Here is a 26005-nt window from a genome sequence, read left to right on the forward strand (position 1 = left end):
TAAAGTACCGACAAAGGTTTGCTCACCTATATTCGTAATCCTTAATACTAATCCTTAATGTGTATGGACACATAAATACACATACAGTAACCGTCAGATGAGTCTCTCCAGGCGTTTCAAACGCTTTGACCTCAGTGGCGACATTATTACTAGTACATACTTCAATCGCATTAGAGTTGAACGAGGTTTGTTAGTTTCTGGTAGAGATCAGCGCCTTTTATATGAAGTAGATAGAACTCTATGCGATTCTTACGAAATTCGGAAAAAAGTTGCCACTGATGAAGTCAATGCAGTTGAAACGCTCAAAGAAATGCCATATAGTTAACATAAAAAAATTAAAATTATTATTCCAGGTGTATGCGCTTTTATAGCAACACTGATAACTTTACTCAACGGGGCGATGACGTCACTTATTACCAAATTTCCCAACTATGGGATCACAGCTATCAGCCTGACAACTGCCAGCAAATGCTTACACGGTATCACTGGAATTGGTACCTTATTTCTTGCCGCCGCCAGTCTACATTACGGCTACAATAAAGGATCTTTCAGAAGATGGATTGACAACGAACATTTCATCGTTGTTCTTAAAGTTTTCACCTGGATTTTTACCATTTTCGTTGGTTTTGAGTTTTGGATAGTATTGGTCAAAAGGATCAAGTGTAAAAATACTAAGCCGATGGGTTAAGTCTTTGGATAGCGCGCCGGGTAGATATTATCCGAGTTTGTTAAATTACAGGCGGTCTGATTACAACCAAAATATGTGTATTTTGATGATTCAACTTTAGATTAAATTAAAATGATTGATTACTTATAAATTGTTTGATTTAGCTAAATTAAATACATTTATCATTACGCTATTTATCCTTTTGGCGTTAAAAAAACCTATTCAAGTACCTACGTAAATAAGGTCGTAAACCCTCTGGTCCCTCTAGCTGACCAATTTTTTATGTTATTATGAATTGTACTTACTCAGTTTTTTCAATTACCCACTTAAAATATCCTTTGACAAACCAATCATGTTTTCTGAAATAATTTCACAAATAATTTTAACACCTAATGTCTACACTGTTCCTTAGCTAAGAAAGACTCATGCTAAAACGGGAATTGCTTGCCATGAAACTCCCATGCGCTGCCTTGTTCTGTCATCTACTTAATCTACACTCGTATAAATAGGCTCCACTAAAACATAAGCGCCAATCGTGTTTGTGGCCTCGTTAATGTAGATAGTCACGGAGTATCCAACAAAGTTATCGTACAAAGTACTTACATATCTCCAAAAATAGCGATTGCCGATACGCATTGAAAACAGTCAGGGGATATTGACAACGCGTATTCGGTTAAAGAGACCGCCTTCTGGTCGAAAAAAAGAAACGCATCGCGATATTTTTCTTTTATAAAAAAAAACAAAATGGGTCCACAAAGTGAAGAGCGATCTGGTTTCATCACGTGTATGAATGTAGTGAATTCAATAACTCACTGGGTCCTAGGTGCGGTGGCCATACTTGCCATTACTTTTAATAGCATGTTCGCTGGATCTGCACATTTCACTCAACATGTATATCTTTGTGTAATTGGCGTAAGTACCTTTATATTATTTTTAGGGATGTTACGAATATTTGCATTCGCATTCGCATATGCGAATGATTCGCATTCTTTTAAACATTTGCATTGACATTCGCATTCGCTTCAAACGATGCGAATGTTTTGCGAATGCGAATGTGTGCAAGTCGCAGCTTGTTCCTCGCCCGCGCCGGCCGCTCCAATTGCTACTTGTCGACTGTCGACTCGCGCATGCGCCGAAAAAACCGGCCAAAGCGTGTCGCCACGCTCAGTGTAGGGTTCCGTAGTTTTCCGTATTTTCTCAAAAACTACTGAACCTATCAAGTTCAAAGCATTTTCCTAGAAAGTTTTTAAAGTTCTAGCGGGTTGTTGGTGATTGCTTTTTTATTTTTTTTTTCAAAATGAAATTCAGCGATATTCGAAAATATTCGCATTCGCACATTCGCTTATTCTGAATATTCGCATATCGCATTCGCATTCGCGAATGTGACACATGCGACATTCGTGACATCCCTAATTATTTTATGTCTACTATTAAATATTTACTTTCTTCCGATGTCCGGCAGGACTTGACCTTCCGATTATTTGGACCACCACCGGTTCAGTCGCTCTGACCAACTGAGTCTGACTTTCTTGGCTGCATATTGAAGGATAATTTGTAAGAACGTTTTAATTTGTTTGACAACGGCTCATGGACGAGTTTTAGTTAGAGGTTGAACATAATGGTTTTTGTAAGTTTCCTGATAGAGTCAGCCCACGATAAGTTTGCAACAATTTTGACAGACTCACCGGTGCAACTGTTATTTTAAACGGCAAACTTCGATGAAATGATGACGTTTAAGTACTTAACCCTTACAGAGACGGCTATCGAAATTGTTGTAAACTTATCGTGGGCTGATTCTATTACCTATGTATATCATTTTCAGTTCAAAATTGTCGACATGACAACTCAGAAAATTCTTATAATTTCATTAATTTCATACGGCGATAAAGGTTGCAATTTTTTCATATCTAAAAAAAAATTCGAAATTTAACATTTGTTTAACTATTTCAGTACATCGTCCTCATGGCTCAAGGTATTCTGACCTTCAGCCCTCACACCGGCTGGACGAGAAGCATGCGGTACCAGGACAAGAAAGTTATACACTGGGTCATACAGGTTGCCGGGTCTATTTTAGCTGTCACTGGCAGCATCATTCGAATAGTCAATGTCTCGAATAACTTCCAAACGCCACATGGGATTCTTGGTAAGCAACAGTCTTGATACTCTTGATTAATTCTCTGTTTGACTTGAGCAAAATGTCCTTGTGCGTTACAAACGTTAAAGATCAGAAGCTCCTGCGGGTCTTAAGTGGCGTAGAGGAGAAACGATCCTCCACTGAAACAAACCTATATAGGTAGAATCTTGGAGATTCGAAGATAAAATGTTGTACCTAACACGTCTATTAATGTAAACCCAATATTCACATGAAAATAACACATTAAACCCAATATTCACATGAAAACAACGTTGTAGTGGGTCTAATCCATTTGCTATTAGATAGTCATTACATGTATGAATAATCACAGCATAAAATCGAGGAGTGCCAATATTTCGTTCTAGATAATAAATATATCATTACTTTGGAATTTGTTTACCAATACCAAGCACCAAGTTTTAAGGAGCCAAAAGATTAAAGATAGAGTAATTAATCCCCGCTACTACCTTTTGCGATCAACTGACACACTTATTAAATTACCTTTTTTTTTAAGGCTGTCTTACCTAAACTAATCATCCTTTGGAGTCAAATAATAGCGTGTACATGATATCCATTATCCACACTCATTACCGTATTAAATTATAAGTTACTTCTCTTGTTTTAGGCCTCATCGCAATGATTTTCACCGTCTTGAGTTTAATCGGAGGCGTCATCGGTCTCTTCAGCAAAACGGCCGCCATCAAAATTGGGCATTCCTTCGCTGGATCCGTCACACTCATCGCAGCTTTCATTTGCCTCTGCCTAGGCTTTGACAAAACAGTGGTTAGGCTCCATCTTAATGATACTATAGCTAATTTAGCCATCGCTTTTACTGTTATAGGTCTAGTGGGGACTTTGTGCTCTGCTGCTATGTCTAATTTTAATAGAATTGTGTTACGATAGGCAGTTAGTACTTGAATTCCGCGTGTTGATAATTTTAAAAGAAGGTATTTTAATATGAATATGCAATTAATTCTAAAATTGTATTTATAAGTTAAATATTTCTGAAGTAAGGTACAGTTAAAGGCATCATTTCGACTAAACACTGAACTGAACGTTTGATGCGCCTTCGTGAAACACTATTGGTTGAAGAAATCGAATTCCGCTCGAGATTGGTTACGTAGGAATTCTATCTAGTCCTTACGAATGAATAAGTCAATAAATTAGCTTTGTTATTTAGCTTACAGTATTTAAATTAGGGGCTTAGTTAATAATCATGACATTAAATGAGTAAAATGACTATTATATTACTAAAGCTTTATTATCTATTTAACCTTAAATTAATTAAGTATCTACTATTTACATAAATCAATACTAATGAATACTTTTTATACTAATGTTCAGGACTGCATATGCGCAAGATCCTGACCTAATAGTAATTAAATAATTATTAATTAGGTACTACACAATTAATATTTAAAAAAATTATACATTCAAATAAAATGTAAATATCACACCAATATACTCATTTTAATATATTTACCTACACATATTATACATTTACATACATTGTAAATAGTACCTATGTTTTATACACTATGTTTCACGAAGATCCGAAAATTTAGCAAAGTGTATGTTATTCTAAAACTGAATGTTTTATATTTCAGGGTTAGAATAAATTTAAAGGTGTAAAATGTGTGCCTTGGGTGAGGCTAAACCTAACGGCACCTGGATCGATACTACAGCGCTCTGCCGATTGAGCCGTGGCATCGATTGCAGATTGCTTGTCAAAAAATTTATTATTTCAGCTTCTTCGTGATACATCGTGTAGGTATATAAGCGTCGCTTACGTAACCAGATTATATGATTCAGGATATACCCATGTATGTTTAGTCATTTTCTCAGTAGATACGTCAGTGTAATTGAATAAAAAAAAACGTAATAATTATACTGATTGCATTTATTGCAATTGCGAATAGTAGATCTTCATGTGTGCATCAGAATGACTGACCAAAGTGGCAGATCGATGTTGGAGTACCATCAGCATTTACTACCTATTTGCTACTATTTACTACCTATATTGACATATTTGCTACCTAAGTTAAAAAAAAGATTTTCCAAAAATAATGTGGGCAGTCATTCTGACGTCAGGATGACTGCCCAAACTGAGTATGTCGGGGTTGGACCCCTAATTTGCAACAATGTATATACTATGATTTACTACCTATTTGCTACCTACACATATATTTTTTTCAGATTTTTAGGTAAAAAATAACGATTTTATGAGCAAAGTATTATTTTTAGAGATTTCTTCCATAAAGTGGGCAGTCATTCTGACGTCAGGATGACTGCCCAAACTGGGTATGTCGAGGTTGGACCCCTAATTTGCAACAATGTATTATGATTTAACATTTGCTACCTGCATATATTTTTTTCGGATTTTTAGGCCAAGATTAACGATTTTATAAGCAAAATAGTTTTTTTGTAGAAATGTCATAAAGTGGGCAGTCAAGTTGACCCCCTAATTTGCAACATTATGTCCTATGATTTATACCCATTTGCCTACTTACATAATAATATGTTTTCAGATTTTTTAAATATGAAAAATTGAATAAAATGAAATAAATATAGGGCCCAAGGCCCCATTTGCCTACCTACATAATATTATGTATGTTTTCAGATTTTATTTATAAAAAAATAAAATGAGAATATATAGATATTATATGTACAGCAAGGGTTAAATCATAGGACATAGAATGTTCATTATTTAGTATGAACGACTGCCTATGGAACATATTTTACAAAAAAACATTTTGCTTATAAAATCGTTATTCTTTGCCTAAAAAATCCGAAAAAAATATTGTGCAGGTAGCAAATAGGTAGTAAATCATAGTACATACCAAATTAGGGGGTACCTCAAAACTGACGAGTATCTTTATGGAAGAAACTAAAAATAAATAAAAATTTTTTATAAAATCATTATAGTAAATCATAGTATATACATTGTTATTAGGGGTTAGTTTGGGCAGGCATTGACGTCAGAATGACTGCCCACATTATTTTTGGAAAATCTTTTTTCTAACTTAGGTAGCAAATATGTCAATATAGGTAGTAAATAGTAGCAAATAGGTAGTAAATGCTGATGGTACTCCAACATCGATCTGCCACTTTGGTCAGTCATTCTGATGCACACGATCTTCATTGGTATTATTATAACATGAGCCACTTAAGCATCTGTGATGTCACGTCTGTATTACTAATACATGTAATATCACTGTGGATTATAACTTTATATTTATTTTTATACGTCATTATTTATAGCCTGTTTAAACACCGAGCGATTTGTTCCCTTACAAAACACGAGTATCTAACTAAATAAATTATAAAACATTATGCAGCATATTTAGACAGGCATTGCGCATCTACTGTGGACAAAACAATTTTATTACATTTTAATATTTAAATTCCATTTACTCTGTATATCTCCACAGGCAGAAATGGTTTTTAACAAATCATTTAATTTTCTTTACAAAAGACATTTGAAATTGAAAGAAAATGTGCTCCACTCCACTTATAGAAAATAACATATTAACTTACTGTCCTACCGTCCTTTGCAAGAATAACAGCAGTTATGTATATAATACTTGTAGTGGCAGAGTCGGGCCTGAACTGCAAGAGCACAGTTGCTGAGCATATCTTCGCAATCTGTAAAAACCAGAAAAGACAGATGACAATAAAAGTATTGTTTAAACATAGTTTAAACCTATAGTCGTCGATAGATGTCAAAAGTTGCCGAGATAAATGCACTTTTGATTTGTAACATCAAAGATTCAAACTCCAATGGAATACACGATCTTTTTATAGGTATTTTGGCGGCCATAGGATTGCAAGTCGATACGGTAATTGATGATGATAAGTATTCGTCACGGCCAGAAGACGATTCCAGTGAAAGTATAAATAGGTATCTGATAAGTTACCTAAGTCTTGAGTATTCGTCACTGCCACAGAACACGTCATCTTTCATTTCTGTTATGGATGTATCTTACAAAGTAGATCAATCAACATGATTTATCAATCAATCGAAGGCAAAGCAGTTTTAAAGATTTTGAGAAATACCTTTTTCCTCATATTGCTGTGTGGTGGTAGTGCGTTCTGTTGTAGTTGTAGTTGTAGTACTTGTTGTGGTATCACTTCTGGCGACCTTTTGAGATTCTATAAAGAACATAAAAAATACGAATCAAGTCATGGATTTTTTATAGAATACACTAAAGACTCCATTGACACAAGACTCCAACCCAAAAATGTTGGCCATATACCTAGGTACGATCACCATTATACTAAGAATTACGTTACAGTCATATATCATATTTGTGTTGTCACGCTTTACATTTAGGCAGACTCTTTTGTATTGCTAAATTCTAGTCAAATTAAGAATTTCTGGAGCCGACGTGCTGGACACCAATGTTTGTGCATAATAGGCTGCTCTTCAATCTAAAATAGCCTTGAGGTGGCATTTCCTCGCTCTATCGTTATGATCATAAGTTATGCGAGTAAGTCACCAGCTCTTCGGTCGCCAGTTCAGTCTACCAGACGCTTTGCAGTTTCTGCCAAAAAATTGTGTGTGCGGTGCCTAGATGTTCAGAGCCAAATGGAACAATACGAGTAATAGTGCCGGTGGAGCTGTTACTATCCCACCACACTGTGGAGCACATGATATTTGCGCCTCCGGCGCACCAGACGGTCCGGCGAACCGGTGTTGTTCGAACAGCTGGAAATATTATAGTTACCTATAAACTCCGGTGGAGCTGTTACTATCCCACTACACTGTGGGACACATGATTTTTGCGCCAGAGGACGATCCCCTGCACCAGCTGTTATACAAGCTTCATCACGCGCCGCACCCGTACCACGGGCGCACCAGACGGTCCGGCGTTGGACACCGGTGTTGGTCGAACAGTTGGATATACACTGCAGAAATAGTCAGTAAGTCACTAAAGATGGAGACGCCTTGAAAAAACTAGGCTACATATATAAATATTAAGGATAACTTTAACGACTGGGATGGCGCGATTGATAGAGAGAATACTCTTAGGCCTCTTAGCAAAAGCAGCTGCAAGCAAAAGATACAGCAGAGACAAAACAAAACAATTGATTATAAATGAGAAAATATAGCCTTATTGTATTGATGATGATGATAAAAAGGTACATAATGAATTCAATGGTATCATAATGACGAAACTTGAAAAAAAATTGCACCAACCTGACTCCAATCGCTAAAATACCACATAGGCGCGCACTTATCTTCACAGTCCCTTTCATGTGCCGGTTTTGGTGCCTTGCATCCGGAGTCTTTCAGATGCCGACCGGTGCCTCCTATGCAAAGGACTCCGCGAATCTGCTTCCCATTGCAGGGGGAAGAACATGGAGACCATTCTCCTACAAAACATATAAAATAGAGCTTTATTAGTCGGATCTTTAGGTAAATCAGTTTGATAGTTTACTAAATCTGACGTCCTAGGAACGAGAAAAATTGGAAAACAGAATATACCGATCCGCATATAATATATAAGTACTTATAGCTCACGATAAAATGCAAGCGGCATATCAATTTCTACAATCATCGTTTTATGAAAGAAGATTATACTAAGGTATATTTAAATCGGTATTTTTTACCAGTAAACCAATGTCCTTCCTGAGGTTCACAAGATATCTTCGGACTGCATGATCGCGATGCATCGGGGGATCTCATAGGGGTACAACCCGATGGATCCGAACATCGTATTCCTCGGGTTTGTAGGCCACCGCCAACACACCAGCCTACACACTGAAGAAAAATAATCTTTGTCTAAGTACAATTAAAATTTTACAACAGAACAATATTTTAAAGAGGTAGACTGCAGAACTTAATTGGGGTCAACAATTTGACTGAGATGCCTAAGATCTGCTAAAAAATTACTGCACATTGCGCAACTTCGTTACCTGCGATAAGTCGCAGATCTATACGCCCAGGTCGCACAAAGTCATCTTTCAGATATATATTTTTATATTTCGCTGGTTAGCCCTCTCTCATGAACAAAAAGTACAAGTCCACTACTGGGTAGGTTCAATCTTTGACATACAATAACCGCAAACAGAAATAAGCACCTCCGACCATTCCGTAAACAGCCAACTAGCGGCCGCGTTGAAGTTGTACTCCGGGCCAATTTCCTCCGACCCGTTAACGGCGACGGAATACACCGGTCCCTCGTGGAACGCGTCCACATGTTCGCGAGGTCGTTTGACCCGTCTGTCCACTTGTTGCACGTCGGGACAGTCGGGGACCTCGCAGGGTTCCGTTGTTGAAGGCTTTGGGGATGGGCATTTTTGATCGCTTATCTGAAATAAGAAATAATTAAGTATTAATAGACATGTATGTTTCATAAAACACACATGGGCATAGTCAAAGAGTAGAAACCGTTTTCTTTAATAAAACAATCGATTAAAAGAGGCAAAGAGTCAGACCAATTATTGTATTAGATTAGATTAAAATATATCTAATCTTAAGGCGAGCATGATGGCAATTCGAGTATTTTAATATCAAATAAATAAATGTAATCTAATCTAATCCCAGTGAAATAAATGTAGTCTAAGCCGCTCAACAATAGGTGATGATGATGGCTTAAAGTATCTCAATGTGCCTTTATGTGCGCGCTTTTATAAACAACATTTTGATTATTCGAAGGTGAGCGAAGAGCATGTGCAATTGTGGCTTCCACTAGCGAATTCTTTGTTCCGGTTCAAGCCTGACTGCTTGTATCTTGCTCCCTTACCTTTATGTCCAATCATTAAGAAATAACTTACTTTCGTAATCCCTCTCGAATGATCCTGGACACACCCAACGATCCTGGTCCTCGTGGCTGGCCCGCAGGCGGGACATGGCACGTTTCGGCACCATCGTCGTCTGCTGGTGAGCGAAGAGCATGTGCAATTGTGGCTTCCACTCCTTTGTTCCAAGTTTCCAACTCAAGTGTAACTGCTCGTATCTCGCTCCCTGATGTCCAATAATTAAGAAATAACTCACTTTCGTAATGCCCCTTGAATGATCCTGGACACACCCAACGATCCTCGTCCTCGTAGCTGGCCCGCAGGATGGACAAGCCGACCAGGCAGCGGCGCGCCACCGCGGCGGGCACGCCACGTTTCCGCACCGTCGCCGTCTGCTGGTGGGCGAGGAGCCTGTGCAATGCACTGGGGCTACTTCCCGGTCACCAGTGCTGCTGGCTTCCACGCAGCGGAATTTGCCAACCTATTAGTATAACATTTCCTCAAATGAATGAAAATTACATTTTCTGATGTTCGCTGAAAAATATATTTACAAAGTTGACTCACAGGTTTCACAAAATCCTACATTTGAGCGCGAAGGAGAACTTGCAGGAAATGGCAAGGTTGCAAAGAGTCGTTGAGTGCAAAAAAATTGGGACATTGTTGTAATCGATTAATTTGTTTGTGACATACCTGGAATCCTCCTCCACAACTCCTCGAACATTGGGTATACGACAGTATCTTCCAGATAAACCTTCTATCCCCAACCACGTTTTCTTCAAGCTCCTCTGCCGAAAACGCGTCTTGCATAACATTTACGTTCTTATACCTCGGTACATTGACTGGTCGAGGAAAAGCGTCTAGGCTGTGATGTCTTCGGGTATGTTTGGGGGAGATTGTTGATGGTATGTCAGGTGATCTTGTAATCGATTCAGGTTCTAGCTCACCTGGCTGAGACTCAGTGAAGTATTCGTACTTTATGCTAGGGTTTGGTTGAGTGTACAGTATCTGAAAATTTAAGAGAATTAAACACTGATAGGACGAAATAATATGAAAGTCTGTATCGCAACAAAGATTTCCATAGTTGGTTTGGCCGAGTGTCATAAATATTTATATTAATTTATTCGTTTCTCGCCACTAGAAGTCTGGCCATTGAAGTATGAAGTTGTATGTTCAAGAATCCCGATATCCAAAATGTAGGTATTCTCACTAGATGTCAATCAATCAATCAAAATATTCTTTATTCAAATAGGCTTACAATAAGCACTTTTAAATTGTCAACAGGGTACAATATTCATCTTATTCTAAATATCAGAGGAATTTATTGGTGCAATAAACAATATTGTTTTAAAACTACATTGATTTAATAAAATGATATCAATCTAAATTGTATAAAAAAAAATACTAGTCTAAAAACTTCTAGAATTAATTCTAAATGTCAAAAAAATTGTATAAAAATACATTGAATTATCAATATCATCATTAATAAGCTATATAATTAATGGTTTTCAGCAATACTTGTATCCCACGGTGTTTCATCATTCATGTAGTCTTGTGTGCTATAGTAGGCTTTAGAGATCAGTATACGCTTTACATACTGTTTAAATCGATTAAAAGACAGTTCAGTGATGGCATTAGGAAGTTTGTTATAAAATCTTACACAATTACCCATGAATGATTTTTTAATTTTATGGAGCCGAGTGAAGGGCACTGCAAGCTTATGCTTATTTCTAGTGTTTATATTATGTACATCACAGTTTTTCTTAAATTTACAAATGTTTTTATGTACATACATAATATTCTCATAAATATATTGACAATGCACTGTCATTATATTAATGTCCTTAAACTTATCTCTAAGTGAGTCTCTATGGTTCATTTTGTATATTGCTCGAATAGCCCTCTTCTGCAGAACAAATATGGTATTTATCTCTGAAGCACTGCCCCATAGTAAAATACCATATGACATAATGCTGTGAAAGTAACTAAAATAAACTAATCGAGCTGTTTCCACGTCTGTTAACTGACGGACGGACGGTACGGATGAAAAGTAATAGCAAAGAGGATCGAGTATTATAGAGAGTTACTGTCGAAGTAAAATCTCTTGACACAGGCTTAAAACTTTTGAACCTCAGTTTTGACAAATTGGCTCATATTGTTAGCTTGATATGTTTTAAAATGTCAAATATTAATATTAGCGCCATCTAGCTGAGCGTACCCCAAAGGTGTAATGCCATCTAGGCCACCGTACCTTTTTCTGTAGGTATGGTAGTGAGGTACGTTTTTTTAAACCGGACTAATTCCAATAAGGCCTAGTTACCCTTCGGGTTGGAAGGTCAGATGGCAGTCGCTTTCGTAAAAACTAGTGCCTACGCCAAGTCTTGGGATTAGTTGTCAAAGCGGACCCCAGGCTCCCATAAGCCGTGGCAAATGCCGGGATAACGCAAGGAGGATGATGAGTGAGGTACGTTTTTTTCTTAGACTTTATCTGTCTATACGGAGTTATATAATTATGTCTTTGGTAATAGTTAGGTAGTAGTGTGTTGGCTGCGTTTTGAACTAAAGTAACCTTTTGCTTCCTTAATATATGAGTCTGTTTTTACATTCAGTACTCACCATAATATCAATAGGGTAATGAATGGGTCCATGGGCAAATACCATATCCAGCCCGGCGGCCCGAGAATAGATGAACCGCGCACCAGCCGCGTCGTATGTCCCTGGCGCACTTACGGCAAACTCTCCGTTCATTATGTATGATCCGTTTGTGATTTTGAGAGCTAAAAACAAAAAAAGTACACTTCTGTTTATACCAAACCAAATTTAACCCCTCGTATGCGGCCTGTCAATTTTGACCAATGAAATAGTGACCTTGACATTTAAAACAAAAGATTTAAATTCCCACGCATGGATCCGTGTCTAAGCATACGACGGGTTAATAAAAAGAAGAAATGAGCAGGTATTCTTTCAGAATTAAGGGGCCCACAAATTATCAAGTTCGCCTGAGGATATGGACCTGTCAGTTTTAATTCGGTACCGTCATGTTTTTGCCAACAATTATCAGGCCGAAATCGATTATAACTACTAATCTATTATTTTGGTTTAAATACCATATTTTACCTAAATTCGTCTCTAAGCCCGATTCAAATTTAGCAATTCGTTACGGGATTAAGCTCGCTTTGACAGGAACTCGGCGGTCGTCGAGGTGACGACTTGCTTTTCCTTCCGTACGAGCAAATATTGGTCTTTCATGATCGTATCAAATTAAAATCAAAACCGTTACAAGTCACTGAATCTAAATCAGACTCCTGATCAAAAGTAGGTGGACATTCAACTTAAGGTAATATTGTTTATGCACAATTGATAATGCGTAACACAAAATGTCCATTAGTTGACAACATCTCTGTTACATTACAACTAACCTATTATTAGCAAAATCACAAATTGATTTGGAACAGAACTCAATAGCGAGGTAACTAGCCTAGCTATTCAGTACAGACGTCAGGGCCATTGTGAAGTCTCGAATGATTTAGAGCCACAATACTGATTGATCAGTAACCTGCCTTGCGTTTGCGCACCATTTGCCCTCATCAAAGGACCATTCATGTGACTTTGGTAACAAATTATCTCGTAAAGTTATGTTGAAGTTTGTTGCAAGGAGGATAATTGGAGATTTATGGATGACACTTGCAGTAACATTACAACGCCATGCCAAGAAGTTTTGGATAAATAAGTTGACACTCCTTGGTATCTACTTATGTACAACTAGCTTTTTCCCGCGGCTTCGCTCGCGTTAGAAAGATGCCTATGTCACTCTCCATCCCTTCAACTATCTCCACTTAAAAAATCACGTCAATTCGTCGCTCCGTTTCGCCGTAAAAGACGGACAAACAAACAGACACACTCCCATTTATAATATTAGTATGGATTAATCGTCTATATAGGTCATATATTAATTTACAGACTCTATTTGAAACAAATAATGAAGGTGCATGGCTATTAGACAATCTAATGGTGGAGACGAAAGGCATTATGATGTACAATGAAAATGGAACAGTTGCATAAATAAAACACTTATATACCGATATACTTCCTCTTTAACTATGACTGCTAAATAGGACATAATACTGCTAAAAAATGCTAAGACTCCACGTCATACTGAGGTCCCGCAAAAGTAGTCGAGCGGCAGCTAGTCTGATCTGAGATCAGCCAATACAAGCATGAGTATCGCATTGTTATGAGTGTTGCCTGCTAACACCACGTCGTTTAAATTGATACTAACCAATATAATTCTCGCTAGCGATGATCTCAGTAATGTTGAGGCGGCAGGCTCCTCGCGGCACTGTGGTCACGTAGGAGTAGCCAAGCGGCAGTCTTGGCCGGGAGAAAAGACCAGACACTAGCCGACGACCACATCGCATGTCATGTGTGTTGCCTGCTAACACCGCTTCGCGACCCACCACCTGAAAGTTAATGTGCTATTTTGAATTGCTTTTGATTTAGAGATGCATAAAATATAATTTTGCATTACGCTCAGTAAAAACATAACAGTGAGCAAAATGATGTCCTTAATATAGTACACAACATTATAGGACCTATATGCAATGGCATGCTAGAGGTAAGACAAAGCTGCCATAAACAGACTTTTTTGGGCTATTTACAGCTATCGGTAGAGTGAGAAGTATATGGAGGAAGAGGGCTTGGGGAAAATCGAGGCCCCGTAGCCGAACGGCATTTCTACGACGCGAAACGAAAACGAAACGCCGCGAAAGGTAGTGTGGCTCTGTCGCGCCAATCCGCAAGAGCGATAGAGATAGATGTGTACGAGCGATTCGTTTCGTGAGCGCTTCGTGAGCGTTTGTGCAATTCGGCTACGCACCCTGGACCCTCGCATCACAGACACTCGACAGACGTAATAACACGCTACCTATTTTAAATGTTGATCAAAAACAAAGTAACGGTATATAAAACCCTCCACATTCAGTCTTCTAAGAAATATTCTGCATTTCACACTTCCTGAAATTCCTAAACGCATTCCATTTCAATCCAAATCTAGCGAATTTCTAATCGCTGCGTACAAGCATCCAAAGTTGTCTCAGCTTATTTAGAAGCTTTTGCTTTTACGCAATGAAATATTAATACATCTTCAAACTATTAGGGCGTAAAGGCAACAGTAGTAAGCGTCTGTTACGCGCTTTAGGGTAAAATGTGAAATATTCGCGGCTCGTACCGGCGTCGTCTATGGGATTAGATCGTCGACAGGCGTATTATACGGTACGCGCGTGCGCTGTCAGCTGTCACAGCGCGGCTATGAATTTTGTAACATTAAACCCTTCTTAGATATATTATGTTGTATTAAGTACTTTTATTTTATTAAGATTTTTAAATATTTTTTTTACAATTAAATGAGTCTTTTGAGCTTAAATCTTGATAATTATATAAGCTAGTTTAGGTGAATTGTATTGGAAGCAAACGGTTTGAAAAACCGCCTGATGAAATCAATTTCTTTGGACCATGTGCGATTGTGCACCCACAACATCACATAGGGGTTATATTGAGTGTTGTGGGTATTTAAGAAGAGAGACAGTTTGTAACGTTCGTTAAACCTTCTTAGTTATTCTTGCTTTTCATTTAACGTTTGATCATTTTGTTAGCTACTTTAGTAAAATATAGGTAGGTCCAGCACCACAAGAACAAAAATTAAAATTAAAATTACAAAAATTTGAAGATTTGGTGCACAACTTTAACAACAAAAAGACTTCACTAGTCATATAATAGTCATGTTTATAAGTTAAACTTGATTCAAAATAAGACACAATGCGACAAAGTTGCATTTTTATCTCGCGGTGGCATCGTAAAAATAGTGTATTGAAGTACTTTATTCCCTATGGGGACTATTTCAGAATGTTTACATGCACTTTGCCCGTTTTGCGCGTCCATTACTTCCATCTTAACATTCGTAACCACTTATTACGGGCACGATATCACAAAGATAGCTATTTTAGCACCGCTGCTTGGATGTTTAAAGCACTTACGTACAAATGTCTTAATTAACATTTTTAGTATTAAGAATATTTTGCTTCTTTTATTCGACATGTTTTGCATAAGTTTCTTCAACCTATTGCTTAACTATGTTGTAAGTTGTAATTGGTAACATAAGTTTAGTGAGTGTTAAAATGATATATATACAGGATTTATCCCAGCATTTGCCACGGCTCATGGAAGCCTGGGGTCCGCTTTACCAACCGGAATATTTCGGCAAACTGTTTTCGTATGATCGGCTGTTTCGTTTTGGCCTGACTTTCCTTAGAACTCCTTACCAATTCGTATTATTTTGCAAGGAAGTTCTAGGTATACAGGGTGATTCATGAGTCGTGAGCAGGAGTGAACAGGGCACTGGGGAGGGTCACGCTGAGCAACTTTCATAATGGGGCAACACTGAATTGTGATTATTTTTCTTAACTATGACTTAATTGATAAGTACTTAATTGATAGCTAATTATCAATTACGTTCTAATTATGACTTAATTGATGATTACGAGTAACTATCAATTAAGTCAAGGTTAAGAAAAAAAAATATCAAAATTTAGTGTTGCCCCATTATGAAAGTTGCTCAGTGTGACCCTCCCCAGTACCCTGTTCACTCCTGCTCACGACTCATGAATCACCCTGTATACCTAGAACTTCCTTGCAAAATAATACGAATTGGTAAGGAGTTCTAAGGAAAGTCAGGCCAAAACGAAACAGCCGATCATACGAAAACAGTTTGCCGAAATATTCCGGTTGGTAAAGCGGACCCCAGGCTTCCATGAGCCGTGGCAAATGCTGGGATAACGCAAGGAGGATAATAATTCCGGTTGATAAAATAATATTTTATTAGTAGAAAAAGACTGTCTGAAAGTCCAAAACTTAAGTTTAAGATGCTTAATTGTTTTTGATACCAAAGGTAATTAAGTTTCGAATCATTTAATTGCGGTAATCTATAACCTTTGAACGTAAGCCGTATTTAATGATAACCTATCGTTTAAAGTAACTCTGCGATTTAGCTGTTTTACAATACAATAAAATGCACTAAACCAACAGGTAATGATGCCTAGCCCTGGCACTATAAATGTGGTGTTTATAAGCAAAAGCTACCACATTGTCAGTTAAAGATAAGGCTGCTCTAACTGGTTATTTGTATAAAGCTACGTGCAAAATTCATCCTTATGGTAAGCAAAAATGTGGCATCTTTTATGCGACAACGCCACAAATGTGCATCATTAGACTGCTATTAAGTACCGCAATAGTCATGTGGTGTAAGTGCATGTTACCATAAGATACTGCAACAAAGTGCAAATGCTATTTTATAAGATAATTTCTTATGTTCTGTTTTTGAGATTACTGGAGAGATTGGCACTGGTTGACATACACATAATGTTATGCTTATGGGTAAGTATGTCAAACATTATGGTAGCGGCGGCCAGGGTCCCATTTCTCAAAACTGAAAGCTTACAAGTTACAAGCGGAAGTCTCTTTCCAACTTGACATATTACACATTGACACTGACTTCGAGAAATGGGCCCCTGATATTAATATGATCCCATATAACTATAAGACAACATAGAAAAACCTGCAAAATGAGGGCAGCACCAGTTGTCTACTTAGCGAATATTTGAAATGTTGTCCTCGATATTGTTTTAGAATAACTCAGCTACCTATAAGTTATTAGGGTATACCATAAACGCATGAAATTATATGTTATTTCATATTGTCCAGAAGCTACTTGTTCGATTTTACATTCAATGATAAAATTTTCGAAAAGACACTCCTTTTTATTACTTGGAAGCAAAAGGGTTGTCATACTACTAACCGATTTTTACGACCGTTTGTAAAGGCCGGTAGTTTGTCACCTTTATAAATCGTGCCATCGACGATGACGCTGCTTTAGTTCGTATCGTCATACTATTAAAGGACACGATGAATGACACGATCCATACAAAACGATGATACGCAGACACCTCTCAAGGATCTGTTTAAAAGCTTCACTTTTATTTGCCTTTTATGACTATATTCGAATGTAAATTGGTTTTAATTCGTATTTACATAAAAAACGGCGCCAACTCCATTCGGCGAAGTGATGAAGTTGTCACAAAACATGTATGTTTTGCTTATACATAAATATGAATGGGAAATAAATTCAATATTGACGTTGACACACATTAGCAAAAAAGGTGTTAATGACCAAGTATTCCGTTTTACCATTTTAATGTATTAATATCGAAGACACATACAGATATTCCTTCCGGGTTATTATATAAAATGTAGTCTAAATACCCGGATCGATGGAAGAATTAGCTACTAAATAAGACATCGCAGTTAGGTCAGCCGGGACAGGGCAGACCAAAAAAGTGATGGTGGTCAACACATTAATGTAGTAGTAGTGGCAATCACTTTATTGTTCACAACACATAGTTTTCTATACAATTGACAAGAATAGAGTTACAAAGGCAAGCTTATCCCTATAAAGGATCTCTTCCAGCTAACCATAGAGTAGATGTGAGGAATCTAAAAGAAGAAGAGTAAATATTCGCCAAACAGGGACGAATGGTGGAAGAAAGGTCTTTGCACAGCAGGAGGAAAAAAACCTAATCAATGGTTTCTTAATAAATTAACTAATCAACTGAAAAGATTAAATACGAAATGGGGAAAACCATAGGTACTCGCAAATAATGTTTTGGTTAAAGGTAAAGGTCCCAATTACCCTTATTCGAGCAGTCTCAATAAGAGTGAGAGGCACCCAGAGACTTATCAGGGCCTTCGAATGTGAGGACGGAGCAGGGATCCTGGTACTAAACAAGGATTCCGAAGAAACGGCCTTAGCGAGAATAAGTGATATTCATCTTTTAACAATCAATCGACTATTGCCACTCTTGTTAATTTAATATCATATATTTCTGGTCAGGCTTTAGATATAATTAGGTACATTTGTAAAGTTTATTTCAGACATAAAGACGTCTATTATATTCATGGCTGATAATTATATGTCGTACAATTAAAACAAAAAAAAATTGAATAGATACATACTAACATTATGTATTTATTAGAAATACTTCATTTACCTATTACTTAATAGTTATGCTTATGAACTAGAAGAAAACAGATAATCAATTACATGTTTTCACACTAAACATCATATTATCTTAATCGATAACACTGACGATGAATGGGTACCGGCTCATTAATAACCTTAATCTGATCAGAATGATCTCACCCGTTTATCAGCAAATAGTTAAAGCATGGCTCTATAAATCTCCTATAGTGGTAATTGAAAATGTCTACTAATAGACTATTAATTAGGCTTATAGCGGCTAACAAATTAGCTGTCTGGAGGCGCGAGTTTTAGAGCATGATTTGTGACGTGTGCCGTGTTTGGCGTTTATGCCTTATTTCAAAGTATAATTGGTGTCTCTATTAATTTGTCAAGTTGGATGCTGTTTGTCGTTATATGTAGGCTTTAGAGGTGTATTCGACACTTCAAATAGTTTAACTCTAACTGAGGCATAAATTCACTATGATAAAAAAATGCAATAACACTTGGAGCACAATTGTATGCTTTTCTATACAAGTCTTGACGAAAATAAATTGAATCCAAGACTAATATTTTACTTCCGTATAGACTGATAAAGTCTTAGAAAAAAACATACCTCGAACCCACCAAGAGAAATGTATGGTCGTCTAAATGGCGTGGCGCTACCACCTTTGGTTAAATTGCCATGCACTTACGAGGCTCATGTATGAAACTTTTATTGTATAAGACAATGTACTACATGAAAGCAAATAAATTACTTGATTACTTGATTCTCGGCTAGATAGTGTTAATATTAATATTTGTCAATTTTAACACATAATACCTATAAAGTTAAAAATATCAGCCTATTTAATTGTCAAAACTGAGGTTCAAAAGTTTTAAACCTGTGTCGAGAGGTGGCAATCTATGCACTGTATCTATGATACTCGATACTCTGTAAGAAAAGTACAACGCAAAAGATTTTCTTCTAAAAACACATTTTAAATCTAATATACTAACACAGACGTTAATGATGTTTTGAATTAAGTGCCTCATTATTCTGAAATCAAGTAGTAATAAGTTAAATCGAATTAAGGTAAGCATGAATCAAAGTGTCACGGAGCCGCATTTAATAGAATCAACACTATTCGATAATTGTGGTATTAATGGGTGTCGTGATATGTGGAGTGGAGTCAACAGTAAATTATGTTACTGATTAAAACGGAGAGACGGATTCTGATTTTAAAAATACTTTAGGTAGGCGCGCTTTTACATGTAAACTTGGACCCATGTAGGTATTGTTGCGAGAACTCAATACGCCCGAATCGAAATTGTATAATGACTAACAGTGTCAAAACAAAAGTGACGTTCAAATAAAAACATTCATTTTGACACGGGCATATCCGATCACTAGCGAATCTACAAATAGAGCAGATATCACGGAAGAACTTTAGGACATTAGGGAGGAATGAATCCTTATCCTTGCCCGTTTCATGGGACGCATGCCGACAGCTAATCTCTAATATAACCCCTGCAACCAATGATCTACTTGGCCAATTTATAAGAGTACTAGCTTTTGCCCGCGGCTTCGCACGCGTTAGAAAGAGATAAAAAGTAGGCTATGTCACTCTCCATCACTTCAATTATCTCCACTTAAAAAATTACGTCAATTCGTCACTCCGTTTTGCCGTGAAAGACGGACAAACAAACAGACACACACACTTTCCCGTTTATAATATTAGTATGGATACCATTCCCACCATCACAGGCAACTAACTCGTCTTGGCCGGGGTAATAGTTTTCTCCCTCTTTCACAGTAATTTTGCCCCACAACTGTAGAAAATGTTATTTATAAATTTTGAATACGCATCCAAAGCGACTCAGTTACGTAATTGAGTAGAAACCTTCAATTGTGTATAATAGGTTCTTATAAATCAATTAATACGCCTTTCTAGTCCGATCGTATCGTCTTTCAGTAATTAGTCTAAGAATTATTCATTCAACGAATGAGGCAGTCAAGGATTCGACCAAAGCTGATAATTTAAACCAGAATTTTAGTAAACTTATATAAAAATTAGTGACACTAGAGACTTTTTATTTCAAAGAAAAGATCATTAAGAATTTTTGATATGTAAATTAAGGTTTTCCCACATTATATAAACCTAAAATTTATAGATATGAATGAAAGTAATAGGTTAAATAGATTATCAATGAGTGTGAAATGCCTATTCTAGAGCATTAAGTCATATAAACTTTAATTTAACAGGTTTCAGTGTCACCTATTCTCATAATTGTACCTCTATAATTTAGCTCAAATCTAGAGCAGAGCCCAACTGTGGTAGTACCTCCGCCTTACAGAAGACCGCAGCCAAATAGCACTAGACCCTACTCATAGTGTTGTGTTCCTGTCGGTGAGTAAGGTTGCCAGAGCTCAACGAGGGTGCGGTGTGCTGATGACGGGAGGACTTACGGAACTAACTTGTTCCGTTTATTGTCCTTTGAGTCGTCGGCAACCCGAACCCTCCTTGGAACTTGTACACTCCTTTTTGCTGTGTACTTAACACAGCAAAAGGGAATGTACAAGTTTCTAATGGGGTGGCAACGCGCATGTGACACTGTTTGAGTTGCAGGCGTCCATAGGTTACGGTGACCGCTTTACATCAGGCGGGCCGTATACTTGTTTGCCACCGACGTAGTATAAAAAAAAAAAAATAGGTTAGTAAAGCAACTAAACTAAGATTAGATTCCTTATATAAGTATAAAAGAGTCATTGCATAAAATACTTACGAAAGTCAGTAGGGCGGCGAGAAGACAGGAAGTCATCACGGCTTCTTGTTTACTTCACTTGATTATCTTTAGATAACACGAGTTTTTATACAAGAACAGCTTTTCAACAACACACGGTGACACAGAATCATTGTTAAACTAGAGAAGACAAGTGAAGTTGGATCTTGTAATGGATACAAACAAGTATGACACCATAACAATCTTAATTTTATTGGTATTATATTGAGTGCCTATCAGTGGCGACTGGTGAAAATTTCTGCTAGGCAACACTGAGCAAAAAGAAACCTACCTAAACATTAGATACTTTACTAGTAGGTAATCAAATTCAGGTAAGCCGGTGGGAATCGGCTTGTATACACCAGCCGCTGCTGGTGCCTATACTTAACATGTTTTTAAAATAAGTTTTGCCTACACCTTATTTCTTTCAAAATGTTTAATGAGGATATATCCTCCGATGGCTAAGAGCATCCCTGGTGCGCCGGGTGCGCGCCAGCCCCAACATCGTCATGAAGATGATAGGGGACAGGTTGGACTCCCCCTTTTTGCTACGCTGCAGTCGGCGACATGTGCCGTACTCAGAAAAAAGAAAATGTACATAGTTATAGTTATAAGTATTCTTAGGCTTAAGCACTAACACATACCTTAGAATTCAGTTTTTTTTTTACTTACAAATATTATGAGTGTAACTTGCTCGAAATAAATGATTTATTATTATATATTATAAGAAAGCTTTTTATTATTGATTTCACATCGATTTGCCAGAAATAATTAAATGATATCCTCTACCCATCCTTATGTCATTAATACGATTAGAAGAAGACAGACGTGTAATCTATCTCGCAGCGCGACATACCTATTGGTGCTGGCGCTGGTGTTTCAAAGGGCGAGTATTCTGGTATAAGTACAAAATGTTGTAATGTGCTCAAGAAAACAGATTTTTGGATCTTGACTAACTAAAGTACCTATTTCAAAGACGTCATATTTTAAAAATTAAGAAAGAAACAGGCAAAGACAGTAAGAAGATTTCAGTAATCCACGTTTGATGGACATTTGGAGTTATATACTTACAATAAATGCTGCTACACCGTGTCTTGATTAATTATACGCGAGGAAAACATCAAACAAATATTTATGATGGATCACACCGAAAAGCAGACACGTTCGTGCATCCATTTTTATCGCAGGGAGTCACATGAGTTCGTGGCGGTATGGGAAAGCAAAAACGGGCACAGGCGTTTTGGATGCGTTAGCTTTAGACCGAGCCAGAGTGTAACTCTAAATAATGATGATTTAGTCTATACTTTTATATATTATAAGAAAGTTGTATTATTGATTTCTCATCGGATACTCTACCCATCCTTATGTCATTAATACGAAAAATTAATCCGAATGAAGACTAGACGTAATCAAAACCATATCTGGACAAGAGCAATGAGATGTTTATGGTGCGGCGACATACCTACTTTCTTGTGCTGTAAGTATTCACGAAAAATGCTTGTACGGCAATATATTGTTAGTTTCTAAGAAAGCAGTCAGCTGGAGGCAGACTATCTTTTCCAATACTTTTTTTGGATCTTGACTAACTAAATGGCCGAAGTTTTCTTTCGGTAATGATAGATTGGTTAACGTCATATTAAAAATTACAGCGTTGCTTGTAAAAGATCGAATAACCTTGAGAAGACAGGAAGTGGAACTCATAATATGTTAGACTTTGATGGACATTTTCAATAAATATTGCTTTTTTTACAATAAAATGTGCGGGGATTTTTTTGATTACTAATTTGGTACTTAAAATAGGCTGACTTTTATTATCTATACTTTTTAATTTACTGTTTGTGTGTGTCCAGGCCTGAATGTTGACTATCATCAAGTGCCTATTTAGACCTTAAGAAAGGATACATCGATTTCTAATAAATGATACTCTCATCCTTAATTAACTCAGTGCTCGCGAGTATTCACAAAATGTTGTGTGTTTTTTGGATCTTGATAACGCATATTTACGAACCGCTGCTACATTTGAATTATATCATAATTTATTTGAAATCCCTATTAAATTTATTGCCTATCTATTACGGGCTAAGTCAAACAACACCGGTATATTGGCCTCTAACTATTTATGACAAACGCACACGTAAAATAAATGGAACAGAACAATTTGCATCGTAAACTGGATTAATATTGGCGAAGGTTAAACTCTCAGAAGAGTCAGAAGACGATCGTTTATACGGGGTGATTTATATTCCTATTTTGAATTAGCCGGAATTATTGTAAACAAAAGTGTGGCCAGTGCTATAAAAAATTGCACCATTCGAGGTATCAAAATTGTCGATATTTTAAAGGTTTATTCATAATCTTTACATATTCCATTACACAAATAATGACTCTGTTTAAACGAAAATAAATTTCAACACAAAACGTTTTGGTATATTTATTGAAATTAAGAAGCCGTTTTTGTCGGGTACTTTGTTTATTGCACTGGTATCACTGTGGAAATGAACCTGGGCGACCAAGTAGCGGGCCGCTAAACATTATTTTTCAGCAACTTTCGAGACTGGTGGTAGTTAATTTTAATGGCTAATTAAAACCGATTTGAAATACGATGGTGCAAAATAAGGTGGTTATAAATTTAATTATTGGTTTTGTAAGTATCTGATATGACAGAACTTCGTCAATTTTGGACCGATTTTTACTTTGACTTGCATGGGATCATAACATAATCACAGAATATATAATAGTACAAGTACAGAAGGCTCACTGCTTTGATGTTCACGAAATGCCGCCTTTTTAAATACCTACAAAATTCTTACAAAGAAACGAGCCGCACGTGCGCGGCGTCCGGTGATAGGGTTACCAATGGATCCAAACGAATTAATACTCACATAAAATTGTGTACTATTAATATTATATTCAAGTCTTGGGTACTTTCTAGGTATATATACTGTATTTATATATTTTTGTTCAAGTTCCAACATCACAAGCCTTATTGAACTTTTCCGTGGGACTTAATCAGTAGTAGATCTGAGTGAGAATGTCTTATTTATTTTTATTTTCTTTATTGGAGAAACAACAGAAGTAAGCACAAACAAAATTACATTAGATACGATATACACTGTTCAAGAGATGTGCACCTACCTCCTAAGACGCTCTCACTGAGAACTCTTCAAAATATAGATAAGACACTTATATTACTACAGTAAATTAAGCTTAACGCACTTAACGGCTAAGTAATGATGGAACTAATGACGTATCTCTATTCCTACAGCTTGTATATAAACACAATAAAGTGATTAATACTACTAATACTAATTAAATTGTACAACTAAAGTATCAAGTTGTCTGTGCCAAAGTATCAAGGACTTGTTTCTGGAAACTTGTTCTACTTGTATTGAAAATGTCTACGGCCGTGAACAGCTTGTTGTACGTATTACAAAGGCGGCGTAAAGGTGCACGAATTCCAGCGTTAGATGAAAATGTCGGGACGGCGAACAAGGCGTTACGTCGGGCAGTACTGCGTGCGGGGACCCTGAAACGGATGCTCTCAAGCAGTTCCGAGCAATTGTACTTGTCTCTGCATATGTTGTGAAGGACCATCATATCGGAACACTTGCGCCTCGAGTCGAGGGAGGTTAGCTTGTAATGTTTTAGTAATTTACAATAGGACATACGTTTGCCAGTTAAGCGTCTGTGTGTAGCCCGCAAAAACTTTTTTGGACCATTTCAATTGCGTTGGAATACTTTGAATAGAATGGGTTCCAAACTATTGAGGCATATTCCAAATGCGGCCTAACAAGAGCTTTGTATAAAAGAATATACGTTGATGATTTTTTGAAGACTTTTGCTGTTCTAAGAACAAATCCCAACATTTGGTATGCTTTAGAAATAATTCGTTCAATGTGATTGTTAAAATCAAGTTTACTGTCAAATAATATACCTAAGTCCCTTACAGATGATACTTTTTTAATGGCCATATTGTCAATCTTGTATTCGGAGTCAAATGCTCTTTTTTTATTTTTAGTAAAACTCAAGTGCATACATTTATCACTCGCTAATTGAAGTTTATTTTTATGGCAATACGAGGTAAAGTTGTTGATATCTTCTTGAATTAAGTGGATGTCACTAGAAGATTTCACTGATTTAAAGATTTTTAAGTCATCTGCAAACATGAGAATACTACAGTTGTTAAAACAATTCTTTATGTCATTTATAAAAACGATATATAGCAAGGGACCTAAAATAGAACCTTGAATTACGCCAGAAGATACCGTTGTAAAGTCAGACTTAAATCCATTCACTGTAATGACTTGGGTCCGGTTGGAAAGGTAGCAGATAAACCAGCGTAGTAGGTTCCCCCGAATACCATTGTAAGCCAGTTTTTCCAGAAGCAGTAAATGGTCAACCTTATCAAACGCCTTTTTGAAATCAGTAAATATCACATCAACCTGTATTCTTTTATCCATAGATTCTAATAGGTAGTTTGTATAAAGTGTAAGGTTAGTGACTGTAGATTTACCCTTCATGAAACCATGTTGCTCTGGTATAATAGCACTAGCAATCGAGGGATACAAAAGATCGTGTACTAAACTCTCAAATACCTTAGGGATGCAGGATTGCACTGATATTGGTCGATAAT

General features: G+C 36.9%; 2 protein-coding genes across 5 annotated transcripts in view; one reads left to right on the forward strand and one right to left on the reverse strand.

Annotated features, from left to right (window-relative positions):
* LOC125234396 (ADAMTS-like protein 4) overlaps nucleotides 1-26005 on the reverse strand; it is a 100707-nt gene that overhangs the window by 44994 nt on the left and 29708 nt on the right. For 2 of the 3 annotated variants that reach the window (XM_048140620.1, XM_048140619.1), the window contains exons 4-10: nucleotides 13822-14002; nucleotides 12159-12319; nucleotides 10236-10550; nucleotides 9802-10026; nucleotides 8886-9116; nucleotides 8415-8565; nucleotides 8002-8177 (exon numbers count right to left, since the gene is read on the reverse strand). In XM_048140620.1, coding sequence (XP_047996577.1) covers nucleotides 8002-8177; nucleotides 8415-8565; nucleotides 8886-9116; nucleotides 9802-10026; nucleotides 10236-10550; nucleotides 12159-12319; nucleotides 13822-14002 — 1440 coding nt within the window. Of the gene's footprint in view, nucleotides 1-5945; nucleotides 6447-6857; nucleotides 6954-7528; nucleotides 7710-8001; nucleotides 8178-8414; nucleotides 8566-8885; nucleotides 9117-9801; nucleotides 10027-10235; nucleotides 10551-12158; nucleotides 12320-13821; nucleotides 14003-26005 lie in introns of those variants that run through there. The other variant, XM_048140621.1, reaches the window with a different exon arrangement.
* LOC125234397 (transmembrane reductase CYB561D2-like) lies at nucleotides 1191-4724 on the forward strand. Of its 2 annotated transcripts, none has more exons than XM_048140622.1 (3): nucleotides 1191-1579; nucleotides 2618-2810; nucleotides 3427-4724. In XM_048140622.1, the coding sequence occupies exons 1-3, from the start codon at nucleotides 1412-1414 to the stop codon at nucleotides 3702-3704; spliced, it is 639 nt and encodes a 212-aa protein (XP_047996579.1). In that variant the 5' UTR covers nucleotides 1191-1411; the 3' UTR covers nucleotides 3705-4724. The 2 variants fall into 2 exon arrangements, with proteins under 2 accessions (XP_047996579.1, XP_047996580.1); XM_048140623.1 differs by lacking the exon at nucleotides 1191-1579 and adding an exon at nucleotides 2271-2294.

This window comes from Leguminivora glycinivorella, chromosome 16, assembly GCF_023078275.1.
Source record: "Leguminivora glycinivorella isolate SPB_JAAS2020 chromosome 16, LegGlyc_1.1, whole genome shotgun sequence".
Classification (NCBI taxonomy): domain Eukaryota; kingdom Metazoa; phylum Arthropoda; class Insecta; order Lepidoptera; family Tortricidae; genus Leguminivora; species Leguminivora glycinivorella.

Excerpts from the sequence above, each read along its gene's own strand:
- LOC125234397 (XM_048140622.1), top strand. The coding sequence starts at position 1,412 with ATGGGTCCACAAAGTGAAGAGCGATCTGGTTTCATCACGTGTATGAAT. Across the intron at positions 1,580-2,617 it reads TATATCTTTGTGTAATTGGC|TACATCGTCCTCATGGCTCA; the intron begins GTAAGTACCTTT and ends TAACTATTTCAG. Across the intron at positions 2,811-3,426 it reads AACGCCACATGGGATTCTTG|GCCTCATCGCAATGATTTTC; the intron begins GTAAGCAACAGT and ends CTCTTGTTTTAG.